Source organism: Haliotis rufescens, unplaced genomic scaffold, assembly GCF_023055435.1.
Source record: "Haliotis rufescens isolate VD_foot unplaced genomic scaffold, xgHalRufe1.0.p SCAF_11, whole genome shotgun sequence".
NCBI classification, from domain to species: domain Eukaryota; kingdom Metazoa; phylum Mollusca; class Gastropoda; order Lepetellida; family Haliotidae; genus Haliotis; species Haliotis rufescens.
In genome coordinates this window covers 7,060,067-7,080,511 of record NW_025963791.1, presented here as the reverse complement: position 1 = coordinate 7,080,511, position 20,445 = coordinate 7,060,067, and the positions used below count along the sequence as shown (strand labels likewise).

Here is a 20,445-nt window from a genome sequence, read left to right as displayed (position 1 = left end):
ACATGCCAGTGGTGATAAGGTTTCAATAACAGCGAGCATAGTTTGTGATTAAGTGAGGTTTATTTTCGTTTCTTATCAATACACGTGTCACGTATATGTATATTTAGCGTGTTGCTGGTATAGGTGTTGACTAACGATACAGATGTGTGATATTGATGTTAATAGTTCCTGACACCTGAACATTGATTTATGACACTTGATTAATCCTTTGAAGTAAATATTTTGTTCCTTATTCACATAAGAACTTTTACATGAATTTCAAAATAAACCTTCGAATATAAATACTACTTGTCTACACAAAATTGCATCTGAGGTCTGTGTTGTGTCCCCTAGCGGCCAGGATCCGCTAACCACGAGTTTGGAGCCAAGATCCTCATTGCGCCACCTGTGAAGCGTAGTAGAATTCTCTCCTTAAACACAACCCCACACAGATAGGTCTCCATGTGCCATGAAGTCCCCACATCGATATTTACTTTATACGCCATCATACGGAGTTTCTGCTGTACATTTTACTGCTGGGCGACAGAGGTTCAGTCGTCTAAGGCGCCACAACTGGCTGTGTAGAGATGCGGGCTAGAGTGTTATGATGGTGGGTTTGAATCCTAGATTAGCTATGATTATGTTTCTTGGTTTGTATGTTCCATGCTCCTGCTTGTTGGTTTCACCAAATGAGTAACGAATACAACGTGAAACACTTGTCCTTCCCCCAACTTAAAGCTAACTTGCCGTAATATGAATGAAATACTGTTAGGAGAAGTAAAACGTCACACAAAACTCACTCGGTTGTTCACTACGTCGTCACTTCGTTGAAACAGCGTCAAAATAGCACAGTGTGTAACCATCTAAGTAGCTTCGATTGGTGTGAAGAGATGTGAAATGAGGTTTAACGTCGCGTCCAAGATTATTGCAGTTCTATAGCGACGTGCATGTGCCGTGCGTGATGTGTCGTGCGTGCGTGTGTGTGTGCGTGCGTGCGTGCGTGCGTGCGTGCGTGCGTGCGTGTGTGTGTGTGTGTGTGTGTGTGTGTGTGTGTGTGTGTGTGCTTGTACTCGTCCCGACTGATGCCGATTTAAAGTGCTAGCTCACTGAGATACCATGCAGCAGTTTAACATGAACACCCCACTCAGACACAGTATACTGACTCCAAGCCGACCAGTCCTTGTTTTAGCCTCTTAATGCCGAGCGCCAGGCAGGGTAACAGCAAGAACAATCTTTTAACGTCTATTGGTATGACGCGACCGGGGATCAAACTCCAGACCACCTGTTCTCCGAGCAGAGGCTCCACGACTAGACCACAGAGGCGGACATTATGGTTGAGACTATGTTAAAATGTCACTTATCTTCGAGGCACAGTCTGCTGTCGCTATCACGTGCTATGTAAGGACAGACTATCAATGTTGAGCCAAGATTCAAAAATTGATATTTGTCAAATACCTGCTATTATTAACAGTATTTTAAAGGAAATGTTAGCAAGTCATTACAAGACTGGGAGAGAACACAATGAGCACTCCCTGACCATATACGTATATACGTTAATACTGTTATTGTGCGAATTATTCCGCTCCCCGTGCGGACGCTCTGCCATTAGACCACGGAGGCGATCAAACTCAAATTGGAGTGAGTGAATCAGTTGTATTGTATTGTAACGAATGGGTCCGAGGTATTTATCATAATTATAGATCTGATGTATACTATACATATGATTTCGAACCTGTTTTATCATATGAAGACAAAAAAATATGTAATGTAATTTGCATTTGCATATCACCATAAAACAATTCATAATGAATGTTGTTTCCAAATGCATGTTTTCTAAAATGAATAAATCACACTTGAATTGATTCATGTGTATGTTTCCGATATACCAGAAGCATACTGAAAGAATTAATGCTGTGAGGATCTGCATATTCATGAATACTCACTCAATTCTTAATCCTGATCTTCTTATCTTGGGTTATAACTTGAAATTCAGATCTCCCCTTCTGTTATGCGTATACATTGATTTGCAAGACCAATACATTGCCATTCTTGTGGCATTAAGACACTGACCACATTTTGCCATTGACAATGATTTATTGTATCCATCGCTGAAATAAAGAGATGGAGTTCTACCGACGTGGAACACCATAACATGGTGTGCTACCAAACATCACAGAAGTAGAACATCTTTACGTTGTGTGTTACCAAACATCATAGAAGTAGAACATATTTACGTTGTGTGTTACCAAACATCACAGAAGTAGAACATCGTTACGTTGTGTGTTACCAAACATCATAGAAGTAGAACATATTTACTTTGTGTGTTACCAAACATCACAAAAGTAAAACATCTTTACGTTGTGTGTTACCAAACATCACAGAAGTAGAACATATTTACGTTGTGTGTTACCAAACATCACAAAAGTAAAACATCTTTACGTTGTGTTACCAAACATCACAGAAGTAGAACACAATAACGTGGTGTGTTACCAAACATCATAGAAGTAGAACACTACCATAACGTAGTGTGTTACCAAACATCACAGAAGTAGAACATATTTACGTTGTGTGTTACCAAACATCACAGACGTAAAACACAATAACGTGGTATGTTACCAAACATCATAGAAGTAGAACACCACCATAACGTGGTGTGTTACCAAACATCACAGAAGTAGAACATATTTACGTTGTGTGTTACCAAACATCACAAAAGTAAAACATCTTTACGTTGTGTGTTACCAAACATCATAGAAGTAGAACACCACCATAACGTGGTGTGTTACCAAACATCACAGAAGTAGAACATATTTACGTTGTGTGTTACCAAACATCATAGAAGTAGAACACCACCATAACGTAGTGTGTTACCAAACATCACAGAAGTAGAACATCTTTTCGTTGTGTGTTACCAAACATCACAGAAGTAGAACACCATGACGCGGTGTGCTACCAAACATCAACAGAAGTAGAACATCTTTTCGTTGTGTGCTACCAAAAATCACAGAAGTAGAACTGAACATCCCAGGGGTAAAATATAACAATAAAGTTTCATTCAACATGCCCTACCACAACAGTCCTACTACAAGCTAAATCTAAATTCAATAACGATGACATATACACATTTGGTCTATTGACTTCATAATTGACGTTTATCATACGTATACCAAATGAATAATCTTTCATCAAATTTGTGTATGTAATTTACTAATGTAAACAGCTCGGGATTGACACTGTGTGAATAAAACTTCAGTTCACTATGGAAACCTGTCTCTTTTACAGACACACACACACACACACACACACACACACACACACACACACACACACACACACACACACACACACACACACACACACACACACACACACACACACACACACACACACACACACACACACATACCACCCCACCCACCACACACACATTGAAGCATTAGACATAAGTGACGGATGGATGTGAGTGAGTCAGTTTGGTTTAACGCCGCTTTTAACAGTATTACAGATATATCACGGCGTATCAGCTTAATGTTGGAGGAAAGCCCGAAGTGATGCAGGTCTCAGACGTTTACCACTTCGGTGAAACCCACGGGCACGGGTATGGTGCTGACAAACCATCCGTGCCCCCCGAGAGATATAGAATTATATGTCATATAATGATGTGCAAACATCAGACACAAGATCGAAACCAAATTTTGATTCATTAGCTCTTACCAACTTATCAAGGACTCTTTTAAACCAATGTTTTCCATTTCTGCAGAGCTATTACATTCTGTAACCTCTACAACTCCAAAGTCTATTATTTTCAAGGAACTGTGATCAAACATGGTGTAATTACAGTATTTTGCACTATAACCTGGTCAATCACATCTACCATCTCCCGTCACTTAAACAGGTGAACCTGTCATAGATGTCACAAGAGATTGCTGCTCTGCTTTCCAGAAGTCCTCTTTAACCGGCAAAAGACAATCACTTTGTGTCTCATAAAATGAGATTTTGGCCAACAAACTTTAAGTTCAGTAATGAAGCATCATCAGCAACATGCTTATAGGTTTTTGACCAATGAATAAAATACTGGATGACAGCAAAACATTACCAGTTGCTACTCTTTGAGCAATAAATGGTCGAGATTCCAAGACAAAAAAATATGCGTCACTTCAAAGGGAGAGTCAATCTGGTCAACTGACTGAATTGAATCAAATTTGTATCAAAATTGCCTTGACTGCATTCAGCCTCTCAAGAATCAGACTGAACATACTGCTTAACTGGTACAGACTGCATAGTTGGAGATGCAATGACGCTAACCAAGGTTTTTCGGTTTTCTTTCGGTTCCTTGCGGTAAGTATGATCAGTACATGCCATACTATCAGCAGCTGGAGAGGGGCACCTGTGAGGTTAGGTGGATACGTCAAGGTACCAGTCATCTGTTTGAACAGCTATGCTCCCCTGAACAGTACAATCAGATTTTTACTTTCATATGAGGAACCGCACATTTGATATTCTGGGGATGGTTCTGTGTTTTTATTAAAAAAATAAACTGTCCCAGAAAATGCTTGAAAAACAATAAACATGCTTCAGACAAAATTCTCTTCCACAAAACATAAATTGTTGCGAGATGGGGTTTTTTTTAAATAAAAAGACTCATAATTGTAATTTAAAAATATCCAGTCTAAAAAATATCCATATGTTGTTGTTGCGTTCTTCCATGACGATTAAAAGTGTTAAAATAGCTGGATATCAAACTCTTGTATTATGAAAGAAAAAAGTCTAACATTCTGCAAGTATTTAAATTCTTCAACGTCTTTTAAGCTGAGTGATGATAACGAGCACGTGTTATAATCTATCTATAAACAACACACAAATTTATTGATAACGGAGTTTTGTTGTTGCCAAGATGACATTACACAAGGACATGCAAATGGTCCTTTGAAATAGTTAAGAATGAACAAATACTCAATACAGAATATGGTAAGATTACATGTTTCTTCAATGCAAAACATATCAGTATTTTGGCTGCACATTTCCGCAGGAACAGTCATGTACAAGAAGCATAAATACTGAAGGTATGAAAGGCATAGCTTTAGATCTTAAGCAGTAAACGGGGCGGGCGGGTAGCCTAGTGGTTAAAGCGTTCGCTCGTCACGCCGAAGACCCGGGTTCGATTCCCGACATGGGTACAATGTGTGAAGCCCATTTCTGGTGTCCCCCGCCGTGATATTGCTGGAATATTGCTAAAAGCGGCGTAAAACCAAACTCACTCACTCACTCACTCAGCAGTAAACTGAAACTGTTTTAAAGTAGGGAAACACCAAGGATGTTAAGCTGCCCGTTGCAGACGAACCATACATTATGTATTTAATTTTCTTCACCTTTATGTATTTTCACAATGCACTAAATATGATATTGTTAAGCTAGTGATGAATGTTTTCCAACGGCTTTGATCAGTATTTTGGTTATACCATGGTGTCGCATCTCAATGTGGGAAAAAGGACCGAAACAATAAGGGGCCAAAAGCTTTCTTTTTTCTTGAAATATGTGTTTTGTTGTTTAACGCCACCCTCTGTAAAGAAACTGATTTTGACCTAGACAAACTAGTGATTAACATTATGAGCAATGATCCATGCAATCAACCAAATCGCTTAGCCTGACCAGCTAATACACATTAACCACGTTGACCAGACACATTATTTTGTGACCGAGTTGTTTTTCAGGCCGCTTTGACAATATCATACTTGTCAAATTCACTTTGATGTTTCTACATGATGTAAAATGATGTACTTATAATATCGCAACATGTTTATATGCATTGGCTATTTTCAAAATTAGAGCAATAACCGGTAGTGTGTTAGCCAATGTCAAAGAAGACCTCTTTTTCATCTCAATGTCGACAGGACAGGTTGAAAACATTTCGGCAAGAGCCTGCGTAAAAAAATGAAATATTCTGTCAGTCATAAATTGCAGGATTTAATTAGTCACAGCCATTACATTATTTGCAAACAAAATAACTAACAACTGTAATAATGCCTCAGTGATTTTGCAAGAGATAAATGTCATTAGGACGTTTCAAGATATTTGCAAATTTTGATAGGACCTTTAAATATTAATGTCATAGAAAACGAACCGATCTGAAACACTTCTGCCTCCATGACCTCATCAATAATTTGAATTAAAAATACTGACATGACATGACAGGGTGATTTGCATAGCATTGTATAAATTTTCTTATTTCGAACCATAAACATGACAAACATAATACATATGTTTTACATTATGATTATGGACGCAGTGACATGTTCAAATCGCACAATATCGGCTCAGACATGATGCATGCCAAACGCCATTGACCGTCGATTTGGCGCATACGGTATCACGTATGTGTATGCGTATGCATGGCCGCTTCCATGGAATGACCGAAGAGCGTCAGATTGGCATATTTAGAATAGTATATATTAGTATATTAGCATATTTTAGACTTTTTTCTCTTAAATTAGAGTTTGTGTTTTATAAATATGAAATTTATCATGTGTTATTACTTGAGAATAGATGGTGAAAAGTAAGTTTTGGAGTGTTATATTCCTTTTATATGTTTAATTTAAAAACAAATCAAGCGATGCTTATTCCCATAAAACGATTTCAATTTAATAAAAATACCATGAGTAAAAGTTGTCTCGTTCGTGCTTTGGCCCATATATCAAGTAAACGAAATGTTAACACTGAAAACGGAAGTTATGAAATGTCCCCTGTATAACTTTTATTGATAATTCCTGCGTTCTTCTGGAAGTCCACTCCTCTATATCACACAAACGGCCGAACTCGCAAGTCTCTACTGTCTAGCCACGCCTACAACAGGTGGTTCTAATCAGAAAACACTATATCAGACGTCTTAAATAGGCGTTTTCCCACTAGAACACAGGTATGTATGATTTCTTTAGAATATTCAAAGGCTTTTGACGCTTATTTTATGTTTGAATTCTTGATTTAATTTCACCACAATTCTTCAAAAGTCAGGTTAGATTAATTGTTAAAATGTATGATTAAAAAATATGCCGGATATTATTGTAACAGTTTTGTCGCAGTAATGGGCCACAGACACGTTCACTATAGTTACCTGTGCCAGTTCTCATACGACCCATGTAGACATCGTGTCTTATCACAGAGATAGCTATAGAGAAACAGGTAACTTGGACGAAGGTAGGCCCATACAGAACTAGAGTCGGTTTCGCAATTTTACATTGTGCTAAGGCTGTTTTAAAGTTTGAAAAAAATATAAAGTATTTCTTTATGCTTTTCTTCTTAATTCTTTTCCTTTTTGTTACTTTGTAGTTGTGTGGTGCATATAATTAAACATCAATGTCTGTATATATGTATTAAGGATAGGGCCACCTCAGTTGGATAACTTTTGCCCAATCCCTTGAACATTTGTATCAAGAAAATATGTTCGAGGGTTTGATCAGTTTGTGCAGGTAGACTATATATATTACACGGAGGTTAGAGCAGGTAAAGCCTATAGTTAGCTGGGCATCAGAGCCCTGTTCCACCAGGCGACCTCAGCTTACAGCTATCGGAGATCTATATTAAAGTATGTGAGTCATGATCGCCTCAGCGCTAAGATCGCTTTCGTGGAACAGGGCCCAGGGTCCGAGTGATTTAACGTTTTTTAACCATGTATGATATCCGTATAACCTTTGCACTATAGATGTTGAAACCATATTGTTTTTGTAACCGTGTTTACCAATTAGCATAATGATATCTGCCTAAGTTGGTGGGTCTTTATTACAAAAATAGTCCTTATCAAGAAAAAAGTTGTTTTTCGGTTTGTTCGAATCTTGACAGTGAAGCTTTCGAATTACAAATGCTTGAATGATCGTTAGGAAAACACCCTGAACAAAGAACATATGTTCCATTGCACATGTTTCTAGTCATTTAACTGAAAAGTCCTTTTGTAACTGATATATTGTTCAAGCGTTGTTACGTCGTACCAACTCAGTCGTCTCCGCTGTCAGCCCGAGAGCTTAAGTTCGGTGGTTCGATCCCAGAATGCATCGTACCAAGTCGTTAACATATGGCAGTTGTTGTTACCCTGCCTGGCGCTCGGCAGTACGTTGACAAAAGAGGGACTGGTCGGGGCTCGGAGTCAGTATATTGTGTCCGAGTAGGGTATCCTTGGTAAACAGTGGCTAGCACTGTAAATACGGCATTTGCCCAGACTAGGACTAAGCACACGTACACACACGCACGCACACACGCACACACGCACGCACGCACGCACGCACGCACGCACATACACATACAAATGTTCAACTTGGTTCCTCTGAAAATGTACAGACTTTGCAAATATAAAGTGTGAATTTGAAATATACTCAAAGATGCTGTGAAGCTCGCGGTTGAATTTATTTATGTTTGTTTGCAGGCTGTTTAGTTCTTGTGGGATGTATTCGTGGTTGCAGTTTACACTCTTGCTGGTAGCATGGCAGGCCCATGGTAAGATACATTGCCGCGTGAATAGCGATTGTGTCGACCCTAAGTCTTAGTATTGAACTTTCTAATAGGCACTCTTCCATCATTTAGGCGGAAATTAACTCGACAAGATATTATTTTGTTTACTATTGTTAGCATGTGGGACCAACGGTCAGTTGCCTTTATTTACAAAAATGCCGGGCATAAAAAAGTATACACACTGAAACTTGGATTTGAAAAGCGTTATTAAAACGTTACCAGGATGAAAACAGTCGCCGAAAGACTGCAAACAAGGTAAAAACAAAAACTTTGATACCCGTGTCAGATACGTCACCATCGAAAACTATCTCTTGTTTGTTTCATTTTTTAGCCATCAAACAGGTGTATACTTTCATTTGTCCGGCAGTGTACTTTCGGGAAGCTGCACCGTCCACAATCCATTTATACCACATATCGATTTGTTATTCCACCCTCGATTATCCAGTTTATCATTTATTCTCCATATTATGATAACCCGGACCAATTCGCCCAATTCAACCATCTCCATCACGCAATTGCCGCCTCTTACGCACGAGTCCTTCATACATTTATTCGATAAAAAAATGTATACTAAAGTTGTAGCTGGAAACGATATTATTATTAATATGAACATCAATGTAAAACACAGGTTGGAATGGGTGGGGGTGGGTGTGTGTTGGATTGATGGTGGTGGGGGTGGGGTGAAGTTGGGGTTGTGTGTGTGTGTGTGTGTGTGTGTGTGTGTGTGTGTGTGTGTGTGTGTGTGTGTGTGTGTGTGTGTGTGTGTGTGTGTCCGTCCGTGTCCGTCCGTGTGTGTGTGTGTGTGTGTGTGTGTGTGTGTGTGTGTGTGTGTGTGTGTGTGTGTGTGTGTGTGTGTGTGTGTGTGTGTGTGTGTGTGTGTGTGTGTGTGTGTGTGTGTGTGTGTCCGGATTACCCATACACATCCGAGACGGTGTCATTTGATTAGACGGCTATTTCAAGCCTCGTGTCACTCGGACCGGATTTAAAACGAACCTATGGTGGCGAATTGTTCCAGGGTAAGTATCATAATTGAATGAAGATATATTACCCTCGATAGTCGAGGATGGACACATTCAAGGGGTGATGTGTATGTGTGTGTTCGTGAAGGTGTGTGTGGGGTGTGGTGTGGTGTGTCTGTCTGTCTGTCTGTGGTACCGTGACAACTGTTGAGTATGATTCGTCCTGTTTACAAACATTCACAAACTTACAGTTACATAAAGAACTTTGTTGGAACTTTGCTGCAAACATCATTGTACGGGATCTTGAACTACGCTCTATTCAGTTCTGTATGTAGCTTTGGTTCTTCATCAACAGCGGTGAAATATCAGCGGTTCTGCTACTTTGCCGGTTGGGCACGTTACCGTGCCGATCCCGTGGCCTTCAACCCAGAAGACGTCGGTGTCAACCTGTGCACACACCTCTCATACGCCTTCGCCGAAATTGACACCTCCGGAACTAAAATTATCCCTGGAGATCCCTCGGACGATCCTGTCATGTATGTGCATTTTCATACATCATCTAGGCAAGAGTGTAACGGTGGCATCGGTAGCCCAGTCGCCCAAAACGCCGCAATGCGAGATACAGTGTTACGTCCCTTAGAAGTAATCTGTCACAAATAATAACAGGTTTTTTGTACAATGACATGCATATTATTCAATCACTAAACTTGATGATATTGCAGTGGAACTTTACACGTGTTCTTGGGGAATTATAACTCCTGTAATACTAAACCCCTGCATACACACACACTCCACACCACACCGCCCGTCTATCAGTTAGTGAGACTGTCGATGATATCGGTGCTAATCTAGGATTGGAACCCATTGTCAGTGGTCCCTGGCATTACTAAGGAACACAACTCTGTACCGTCTTAAACCACTGGGATTCACATGTCTCCTCAATTACGAAAAAAACAAGTAAAGGCACCTTTGCACTTACGAGTTTTTGGGCGGTAAGTTTCACATAAGTAAATTAATTTTGATGCCATAGATGGTGATTTATCTATCCACTTATAGGTTCCGAATTTCATCAATACTGCAAGAATAATATATAAAATTGATGCAATAATAGGTTTGACAATGCTGATTTATCTAAGGTCACAAGCTCTAAATCTCACACGTACCCCTGTATTAGCTCTGCAGCTGAACGACTCTGGAACCTTCATCTCCCTCTGTCGAAGAAATTTATCACGAACACGGGTATGGTGCTAACAATATATGGTCATAATCAGGACGAATCTAAGATTCGAACCCAACGGATACTAACACTTCTAAGGGACGCAACTCTGTATAGCGAACTGCCTCGCATGAGGCCACCCGGCAGTCAATTGCCCCTTGAACTTATGAAGTCAAGAACGTCCAACAAAAATTAGTTCTGATGTAAACGTAAAATATTTTTGTTTTATACTTTGTTTTTTAGGTACAATCGTTTTACGAGCTTGAAGAAACAGGACCCCAACCTGAAACTACTTCTGTCTATTGGGGGTTGGAAAGGCAAGCTCAAAGAATTCTCCGCTCTGGCATCAACTGATAGCAACATCAACACCTTTGCAAGAAACGCCATCACATTCTTACGCAGCCGAAATTTTGACGGCCTTGACTTAGATTGGGAATTTCCGGCAACCAGAGGAAGCCCCCCAAGTGACAAGCAACGCTTCACAAGGATGATTCAGGTGAGTCATACCAAATCCGTAGAGGAATTGTATGGAGTCCTAGAAGGGACATTGTCGCGTTTTCGCCCATACAAAAACAAGCAAAAAGTGTCAAAATTAACCAAAGCGCGACAATGTGACAATGCTTCAAATGCGACACCCCGACAACGTCCCTGCTAGGATTCAATAGTATTCTTTTACTGTAAACATCTATGTCCGATAGGTAAAGCACACACGTCCTGTATCCATGCACTGTAACATGCTCAAGCATAACATTTCGACAGCTTGCGAAATTATTCAATATGACAGGTTTTTGCAAACTGGCTCGGCGGAGTTCCATACCCCCATGAGTACAATGTGTAAAAACCAGGTTTTTGGCGTGCCCTGCCCTGATATTGCTGGGATATTACAAGCGGCTTAAAACTAATACACACTCACTCGCTCACTCGCTCACTCGCTCACTCACTCAATAGAAATGACTACAGCGGAAGTGACTCTACTTTAAATCCCTGACTTTTCGCCTTATGCTTATATAATGCATGTAAACATAAAGCAGATCTGTTCATGTATATTAATCAAACAGAGTCAATTAATATGGTGTGACTTTAAAATTTCTCTTTAAGCTAATACGTCAAGCTTTCGAGGCCGAGGCATCTCAGACGGGCAAGGACAGGCTCCTATTAACTGCTGCCCTGGGCCCAAGTCCCTACCGGGTCAGCGTGTCGTACGAGGCGGTCAAAGTCGCCAGGTCAGTACTGGTGTGTAGTCCCGACCCATACACTGTCCTCGCCAGGTCAGTACTGGTGTGTGGTCTCGCCCCATACATTGTCCTCGCCAGGTCAGTACTGATGTGTGGTCCCGCCCAATACACTGTCCTCGCCAGGTCAGTACTGGTGTGTAGTCCCGCCCCATACATTCTCCTCGCCAGGTCAGTACTGATGTGTGGTCCCGCCCAATACACTGTCCTCGGCAGGTCAGTACTGATGTGAAGTCCCGCCCAATACACTCTCCTCGCTAGGTCAGTACTGATGTGTAGTTCTGCCCAATGCACTGTCCTCGCCAGGTAAGTACTGACATGTAGTTCCGCACCATACACTCTCCTCGCCAGGTCAGTACTGATGTGTGGTCCCGCCCAATACATTCTCCTCGCTAGGTCAGTACTGGTGTGTAGTTCCGCCCAATGCACTGTCCTCGCCAGGTCAGTACTGGTGTGAAGTCCCGCCCAATACATTCTCCTCGCTAGGTCAGTACTGGTGTGTAGTTCCGCCCAATGCACTGTCCTCGCCAGGTCAGTACTGGTGTGTAGTCCCATTCCATACACTGTCCTCGCCAGGTCAGTACTGATGTGTGGTCCCGCCCAATACACTGTCCTCGCCAGGTCAGTACTGGTGTTTAGGCCCGCCCCATACATTGTCCTCGCCAGGTCAGTACTGATGTGTAGTCCCGCCCAATACATTGTGCTCGCCAGGTCAGTACTGGTGTGTAGTCCCGCCCAATACACTGTCCTCGCCAGGTCAGTACTGGTGTGTGGTCTCGCCCCATACATTGTCCTCGCCAGGTCAGTACTGGTGTGTAGTCCCGCCCAATACACTGTCCTCGCCAGGTCAGTACTGGTGTGTAGTCCCGCCCCATACACTGTCCTCGCCAGGTCAGTACTGATGTGTGGTCCCGCCCAATACACTGTCCTCGGCAGGTCAGTACTGATGTGAAGTCCCGCCCAATACACTCTCCTCGCTAGGTCAGTACTGATGTGTAGTTCTGCCCAATGCACTGTCCTCGCCAGGTAAGTACTGACATGTAGTTCCGCACCATACGCTCTCCTCGCCAGGTCATTACTGGTGTTTAGGCCCGCCCCATACATTGTCCTCGCCAGGTCAGTACTGATGTGTAGTCCCGCCCAATACATTGTCCTCGCCAGGTCAGTACTGGTGTGTAGTCCCGCCCAATACACTGTCCTCGCCAGGTCAGTACTGGTGTGTAGTTCCGCCCCATACATTGTCCTCGCCAGGTCAGTACTGATGTGTAGTTCCGCCCTATACACTGTTGTCGCCAGGTCAGTACTGGTGTGTGGTCCCGCCAAATACACTGTCCTCGCCAGGTCAGTACTGGTGTGTAGTCCCGCCCCATACATTGTCCTCGCTAGGTCAGTACTGATGTGTAGTCCCGCCCCGTACACTGTCCTCGCCAGGTCAGTACTGGTGTGTAGTCCCGCCCCATACACTGTCCTCGCTAGGTCAGTACTGATGTGTAGTTCCGCCCCATACATTGTCCTCGCCAGGTCAGTACTGATGTGTAGTTCCGCCCCATACACTGTTGTCGCCAGGTCAGTACTAGTGTGTAGTTCTGCCCTATATACTTTCCTCGCCAGGTCAGTACTGGTGTGTGGTCCCGCCCCATACATTGTCCTCGCCAGGTCAGTACTGATGTGTGGTCCCGCCCAATACACTGTCCTCGCCAGGTCAGTACTGATGTGTAGTTCCGCCCCATACACTGTTGTCGCCAGGTCAGTACTGGTGTGTAGTCCCGCCCAATACACTGTCCTCGCCAGGTCAGTACTGGTGTGTAGTCCCGCCCCATACATTGTCCTCGCCAGGTCAGTACTGGTGTGTAGTCCCGCCCCATACACTGTCCTCGCCAGGTCGGTACTGGTGTGTAGTCCCGCCCCATACATTGTCCTCGCCAGGTCAGTACTGATGTGTGGTCCCGCCCAATACACTGTCCTCGCCAGGTCAGTACTGATGTGTAGTTCCGCCCCATACACTGTTGTCGCCAGGTCAGTACTGGTGTGTGGTCCCGCCCAATACACTGTCCTCGCCAGGTCAGTACTGGTGTGTAGTCCCGCCCCATACATTGTCCTCGCCAGGTCAGTACTGGTGTGTAGTCCCGACCCATACACTGTCCTCGCCAGGTCAGTACTGATGTGAAGTCCCGCCCAATACATTGTCCTCGCCAGGTCAGTACTGATGTGTAGTCCCGCACCATACACTCTCCTCGCCAGGTCAGTACTGATGTGTAGTCCCGCCCAATACATTGTCCTCGCCAGGTCAGTACTGATTTATAGTCCCGCCCAATACACTGTCCTCGCCAGGTCAGTACTGACATGTAGTTCCGCACCATACACTCTCCTCGCCAGGTCAGTACTGATGTGTAGTCCCGCCCCATACATTGTCCTCGCCAGGTCAGTACTAATTTATAGTCCCGCCCAATACACTGTCCTCGTCAGGTCAGTACTGACATGTAGTTCCGCACCATACACTCTCCTTGCCAGGTCAGTACTGATGTGTAGTCCCGCCCAATACACTGTCCTCGTCAGGCCAGTACTGGTGTGTAGTCCCGACCTGTACATTGTCCTCGCCAGGTCAGTACTGGTGTGTAGTCCTGCCCAATACACTGTCCTCGCCAGGTCAGTATGGTGTATAGTCACGCCCAATACACTGTCCTCGGTAGGTCAGTACTGGTATGTAGTCCCGCCCAATACACTGTCCTCAGGACTAATGTAGATGAAAGCCCAAAGCATCGCAGGTCGTGTTGAACCATTTGCCGAAACCTGCAAACACGGTCGAATAATTCTGATAACAGTTCAGTCAATGAGCGGCACTTGTTTAATGGAGTCAAGAATCGGATTTGCTTTGATGAGTGAGTGAGTGAGTTGTCCCAACTTCCAATACGACCACTGCCTTCATGTTTCAATTATCTTCAGTCACCTGGATCTCATCAACCTGATGACGTACGACATGCATGGGGGTTGGGAGGAGGTGCAGACGGCGGCTCACCACTCCGCCCTCTACGGCACGCCCACCGACAAGACTTATAACGTCGTAAGTTACGCTTCTTGTGAGTGGTCACAGCAGGGACGACACAATCATTTTAAGAGTTTGATGCGTTTCAACAGAGAAAGTCCCTGTGGTATTGAATGTAAAGAGGCCACTAATGCCCTGTGCTTGTAAAATGCATGGGGCTCGCCATGGTTACAGTGTGCTGGGATCGTGCTTAAATGAGTCAAGGTATATCTGTTGTCTCGCTGAGATCCGGTCTCTCTTGTCTCTTTCACCAGCAGTCATTTGAATGATGTAACCTTATTGTCACAACTCGATATTGATCACTGTGAAAAAACACACGATTCGGCTTCATCTGAACGATTTCTGCAGGACTACCTTGCCACGTACTGGGCACAGCTGGGCGTTCCCAAAGACAAGATTCTCCTGGGGCTCCCCTTCTACAGTCGGACTTACACTCTGTCTGGAGGGAATGTAACTGGGCCTGGCAAAGCAGGCATCTACTCGGGAAATAATGGGACACTTGCGTACTATGAGGTGAGTGGGATGCTAGCGTAATATGAGGTGAGCGGGATGCAAGCGTTATATGAGGTGAGTGGGGCGCTAGCGTACTGTGGGGAGAGTCGGATACAAGCGTACTTTGAGGTGAGTAGGATGCTAGCGTACTGTGAGGAGAGTCGGGCACAAGCGTACTTTGAAGTGAGTAGGATGCTAGCGTACTGTGAGGTGAGTCGGACACAAGCGTACTATGAGGTGAGTGGGATGCTAGCGTACTATGAAGTAAGTGAAACGCTTGCGTATAATGAGGAAAGTGGGGCGCTAGTATAACTATGAGGTTAGTGGGATGCAAGCGTAATACGAGGGGCGTTCAATAAGTTTTGCAACTTCAATATGAGACCAAGTCGCAGAATATCTTTTTCACTTTTATTTTTCAATATAATCTCCATTCACCTCAATACACTTATTCCATCTGCCCTTTAAGCTCATGATGAGCCCAACCAACCTGACTGTGCCAGGATCACCCAAACCCTCTTTGCTGCAATTATTTATTTTAATCTGTAAACTATTATACTACTACTACTACTACTACTACTACTAATAATAATAATAATTATAATAATAATACATAGTAGTAGTAGAAGTTGTTGTTGTATTTATCAGCTAGATGATAAACACAAAAGCAACTACTGTAATTGAAAGTACACTCAGTGGTGTTCCTGTATGCAGGTGTGCAAGATCCTGCAGGACGGCGCCACTGGTCAGCGTATCGACGCACAGAAGGTGCCCTTCCTGGTCAGCAAGAACCAGTGGGTTGGCTATGATGATGAGAAGAGTCTGGCGGCGAAGGTAGGGCGACCCTCAGTGGTCTGACAAGCTTCAGCAGTATTTACACAAGTACTGAGTGAGTTGGGTCGTACACAACTTTTAGCAATATTTTAGCAATATCGCGACACCAGAATTCGGATCACAGAGTGAATCAAACCCGGACAATAGACATAAACATCGAGCGCTTTAACCACTGGGCTACCCCGCCGCTCATTTATACACAAGTAACAAAAACTGTCATTTCATAACAATATCATCACATTGAAGGTAATTTGAAACTTCTGATTAGATGTGTATTTTGATAAGGGATCAAAGTGTAACATGGTTGTACTCGAATCACATAAGTTAAAGGAATAGCACCAACAGTACAACAGCAGTGTGGTTTGAAAATTGATTGTATTTTCTTTGTATTTTTATAGGAGAGTGTTTGCAAATATACAAGTTGTTTTAAAGTCTTCTTTTAGCTCAGTGCCAATCGTAAATAGTTATAGGATTCTAAAGACACCATCTCGTTTGCGTTGTAGGTGAAATACGTCATCGACAACGGTTTTGGCGGCGTGATGGTGTGGGCCCTGGACATGGACGACTTCAAGGGCATCTGTGGCAAAGCTTTCCCTCTCATGAACGCTGTGAAGAACGCATTTGGAACTTTGATTGGATAACAAATCGTCATTCCTTCATTTGGGTGACCCTGCGCTAACGTTGTTATGTTTTGTGTGTGAATAAAACCAATAAAGCGATTATCCGTTCCATTGTACCATTAGGAGTTAGCACTATAACGTGGAAGGTTTGAGGAGAAACGTTTGTTGGTAGGTTTGGGCTATCCAAAAGGTTCTCCATAGCTGCTCTGGCGTCATCGTTCGAGTCGTTCAGCTGGAGCTTCCTTAATGTTTGGGAACAGGTGGAAGCCTTGAAACTACAACGAGCAGATGCATTTTCATTGCCAAACCTTCTGTGATAACTGAATGTACTCTGTCCTGGGAAATGCCCCCTCATGTTTGTCCATTTCCCAAAGCTCTGAGACCCCTGCTTATGTTACTGACTTGTCACAGCGAAAGAATTTGCTCAAGTTGTTGTTGATTGACCTAAAAGGTTTTACTTCTTATGTGTGTCTCACAACTTATCAAACAGCTCTCGTGTTTATGTTAAAACCAATCACAGTAAACCTTTCAACCCATCTATCATACTTTCAAGAGACCACTTCATAAAACAATGTTCTGATAAGTTATTATTATTTTGACCACCGACATGATAAAGTTGAGAAAACAAATCCCAATGATGATACAGCACATTTGTGTTATTTTCATGACAGAGATAAATCATTAGTGACCAAATATCACACAAAAACCCAGTCGTGACCAAATATTTCACAGACAAAATATCATAATTTGATGTGTAACTACACAAATACCATAAAGGTAAAATATCATAGCATGGTGTGTAACTAGACATCAGAGAGGTAACATATCATAGCATGGTGTGTAACTAGGCATCAGTGAGGTAAAATATCATAGCATGGTGTGTAACTTGACATCAGAGAGGTAAAATATCATAGCATGGTGTGTAACTTGACATCAGAGAGGTAACATATCATAGCATGGTGCGTAACTTGACATCAGAGAGGTAACATATCATAGCATGGTGTGTAACTAGACATCAGAGAGGTAAAATATCATAGCATGGTGTGTAACTAGACATCAGAGGTAAAATATCATAGCATGGTGTGTAACTAGACATCAGAGGTAAAATATCATAGCATGGTGTGTAACTAGACATCAGAGGTAAAATATCATAGCATGGTGTGTAACTAGACATCAGAGGTAAAATATCATAGCATGGTGTGTAACTAGACATCAGAGGTAAAATATCATAGCATGGTGTGTAACTTGACATCAGAGAGGTAAAATATCATAGCATGGTGTGTAACTTGACATCAGAGAGGTAACATATCATAGCATGGTGTGTAACTAGACATCAGAGAGGTAAAATATCATAGCATGGTGTGTAACTAGACATCAGAGGTAAAATATCATAGCATGGTGTGTAACTTGACATCAGAGAGGTAACATATCATAGCATGGTGTGTAACTAGACATCAGTGAGGTAAAATATCATAGCATGGTGTGTAACTAGACATCAGAGAGGTAACATATCATAGCATGCTGTGTAACTAGACATCAGAGGTAAAATATCATAGCTGGGGTGTAACTAGACATCAGAGAGGTAAAATATCATAGCATGGTGTGTAACTTGACATCAGAGGTAAAATATCATAGCATGGTGTGTAACTAGACATCAGAGGTAAAATATCATAGCATGGTGTGTAACTAGGCATCAGAAATAAAATATCATAGCATGGTGTGTAACTTGACATCAGAGGTAAAATATCAAAGCATGGTGTGTAACTAGACATCAGAGAGGTAAAATATCATAGCATTGTGTGTAACTAGACATCAGAGGTAAAATATCATAGCATGGTGTGTAACTAGACATCAGAGGTAAAATATCATAGCATGGTGTGTAACTAGACATCAGAGAGGTAAAATATCAAAGCATTGTGTGTAACTAGACATCAGAGGTAAAATATCATAGCATGGTGTGTAACTAGACATCAGAGGTAAAATATCATAGCTGGGGTGTAACTAGACATCAGAGGTAAAATATCATAGCATGGTGTGTAACTAGACATCAGAGGTAAAATATCAAAGCATGGTGTGTAACTAGACATCAGAGAGGTAAAATATCATAGCATTGTGTGTAACTAGACATCAGAGGTAAAATATCATAGCATGATGTGTAACTAGACATCAGAGGTAAAATATCATAGCATAGTGTGTAACTAGACATCAGAGAGGTAAAATATCATAGCATGGTGTGTAACTAGACATCAGAGAGGTAAAATATCATAGCATGGTGTGTAACTAGACATCAGAGGTAAAATATCATAGCATGGTGTGTAACTAGACATCAGAGGTAAAATATCATAGCATGGTGTGTAACTTGACATCAGAGGTAACATATCATAGCATGGTGTGTAACTAGACATCAGTGAGGTAAAATATCATAGCATGGTGTGTAACTAGACATCAGAGAGGTAACATATCATAGCATGGTGTGTAACTTGACATCAGAGAGGTAACATATCATAGCATGGTGTGTAACTAGACATCAGAGAGGTAAAATATCATAGCATGGTGTGTAACTAGACATCAGAGGTAAAATATCATAGCTGGGGTGTAACTAGACATCAGAGAGGTAAAATATCATAGCATGGTGTGTAACTAGACATCAGAGAGGTAACATATCATAGCATGGTGTGTAACTAGACATCAGTGAGGTAAAATATGATAGTATGGTGTGTAACTAGACATCAGAGAGGTAACATATCATAGCATGGTGTGTAACTAGACATCAGAGGTAACATATCATAGCATGGTGTGTAACTAGACATCAGTGGTAAAATATCATAGCATGGTGTGTAACTAGACATCAGAGATGTAAAATATCATAGCATAGTGTGTAACTAGACATCAGTGAGGTAAAATATCATAGCATGGTGTATAACTAGACATCAGAGGTAAAATATCATAGCATGGTGTGTTACTAGACATCAGTGAGGTAAAATATCATAGCATGGTGTGTAACTAGACATCAGAGGTAAAATATCATAGCATGGTGTGTAACTTGACATCAGAGAGGTAAAATATCATAGCATGGTGTGTAACTAGACATCAGAGGTAAAATATCATAGCTGGGGTGTAACTAGACATCAGAGGTAAAATATAATAGCATGGTGTGTAACTTAACATCAGAGGTAAAATATCATAGCATGGTGTGTAACTAGACATCAGAAAGGTAAAATATCATAGCATGGTGTGTAACTAGACATCAGAGGTAAAATATCATAGCTGGGGTGTAACTAGACATCAGAGAGGTAAAATATCATAGCATGGTGTGTAACTTGACATCAGAGAGGTAACATATCATAGCATGGTGTGTAACTAGACATCAGTGAGGTAAAATATGATAGCATGGTGTGTAACTAGACATCAGAGGTGTAAAATGTCATAGCATGGTGTGTAAGTAGACATCAGAGGTGTAAAATATCATAACATGGTGTGCAACTTAACATCAGAGGTGTAAAATGTCATAGCATGGTGTGTAACTAGACATCAGTGAGGTAAAATATCATAGCATGGTGTGTAACAAGACATCAGA

The 20,445-nt window shown here is 42.0% G+C and overlaps 1 protein-coding gene across 2 annotated transcripts; it reads left to right on the top strand.

Annotated features, from left to right (window-relative positions):
* Nucleotides 1-6,759: 6,759 nt before the first annotated feature.
* On the top strand, nucleotides 6,760-16,968 carry LOC124134270 (chitotriosidase-1-like). 2 transcript variants are annotated; one of them, XM_046498996.2, is made up of 9 exons: nucleotides 6,760-6,892; nucleotides 8,390-8,460; nucleotides 9,790-9,970; nucleotides 10,894-11,146; nucleotides 11,749-11,873; nucleotides 14,826-14,943; nucleotides 15,274-15,438; nucleotides 16,129-16,248; nucleotides 16,752-16,968. In XM_046498996.2, exons 2-9 carry the CDS (start codon nucleotides 8,409-8,411, stop codon nucleotides 16,887-16,889), a joined length of 1,152 nt encoding a protein of 383 aa, XP_046354952.1. In that variant the 5' UTR covers nucleotides 6,760-6,892; nucleotides 8,390-8,408; the 3' UTR covers nucleotides 16,890-16,968. The 2 variants fall into 2 exon arrangements, with proteins under 2 accessions (XP_046354952.1, XP_046354953.1); XM_046498997.2 differs by lacking the exon at nucleotides 6,760-6,892 and adding an exon at nucleotides 7,083-7,170.
* The last annotated feature ends 3,477 nt before the right edge of the window (nucleotides 16,969-20,445 follow it).

Coding starts and splice junctions, on each gene's coding strand:
- LOC124134270 (XM_046498996.2), top strand. CDS start 8,409: ATGTATTCGTGGTTGCAGTTTACACTCTTGCTGGTAGCATGGCAGGCC. Junction 8,461..9,789: donor GGTAGCATGGCAGGCCCATG/GTAAGATACATT, acceptor CTTCATCAACAG/CGGTGAAATATCAGCGGTTC. Junction 11,147..11,748: donor GCTTCACAAGGATGATTCAG/GTGAGTCATACC, acceptor TTTCTCTTTAAG/CTAATACGTCAAGCTTTCGA.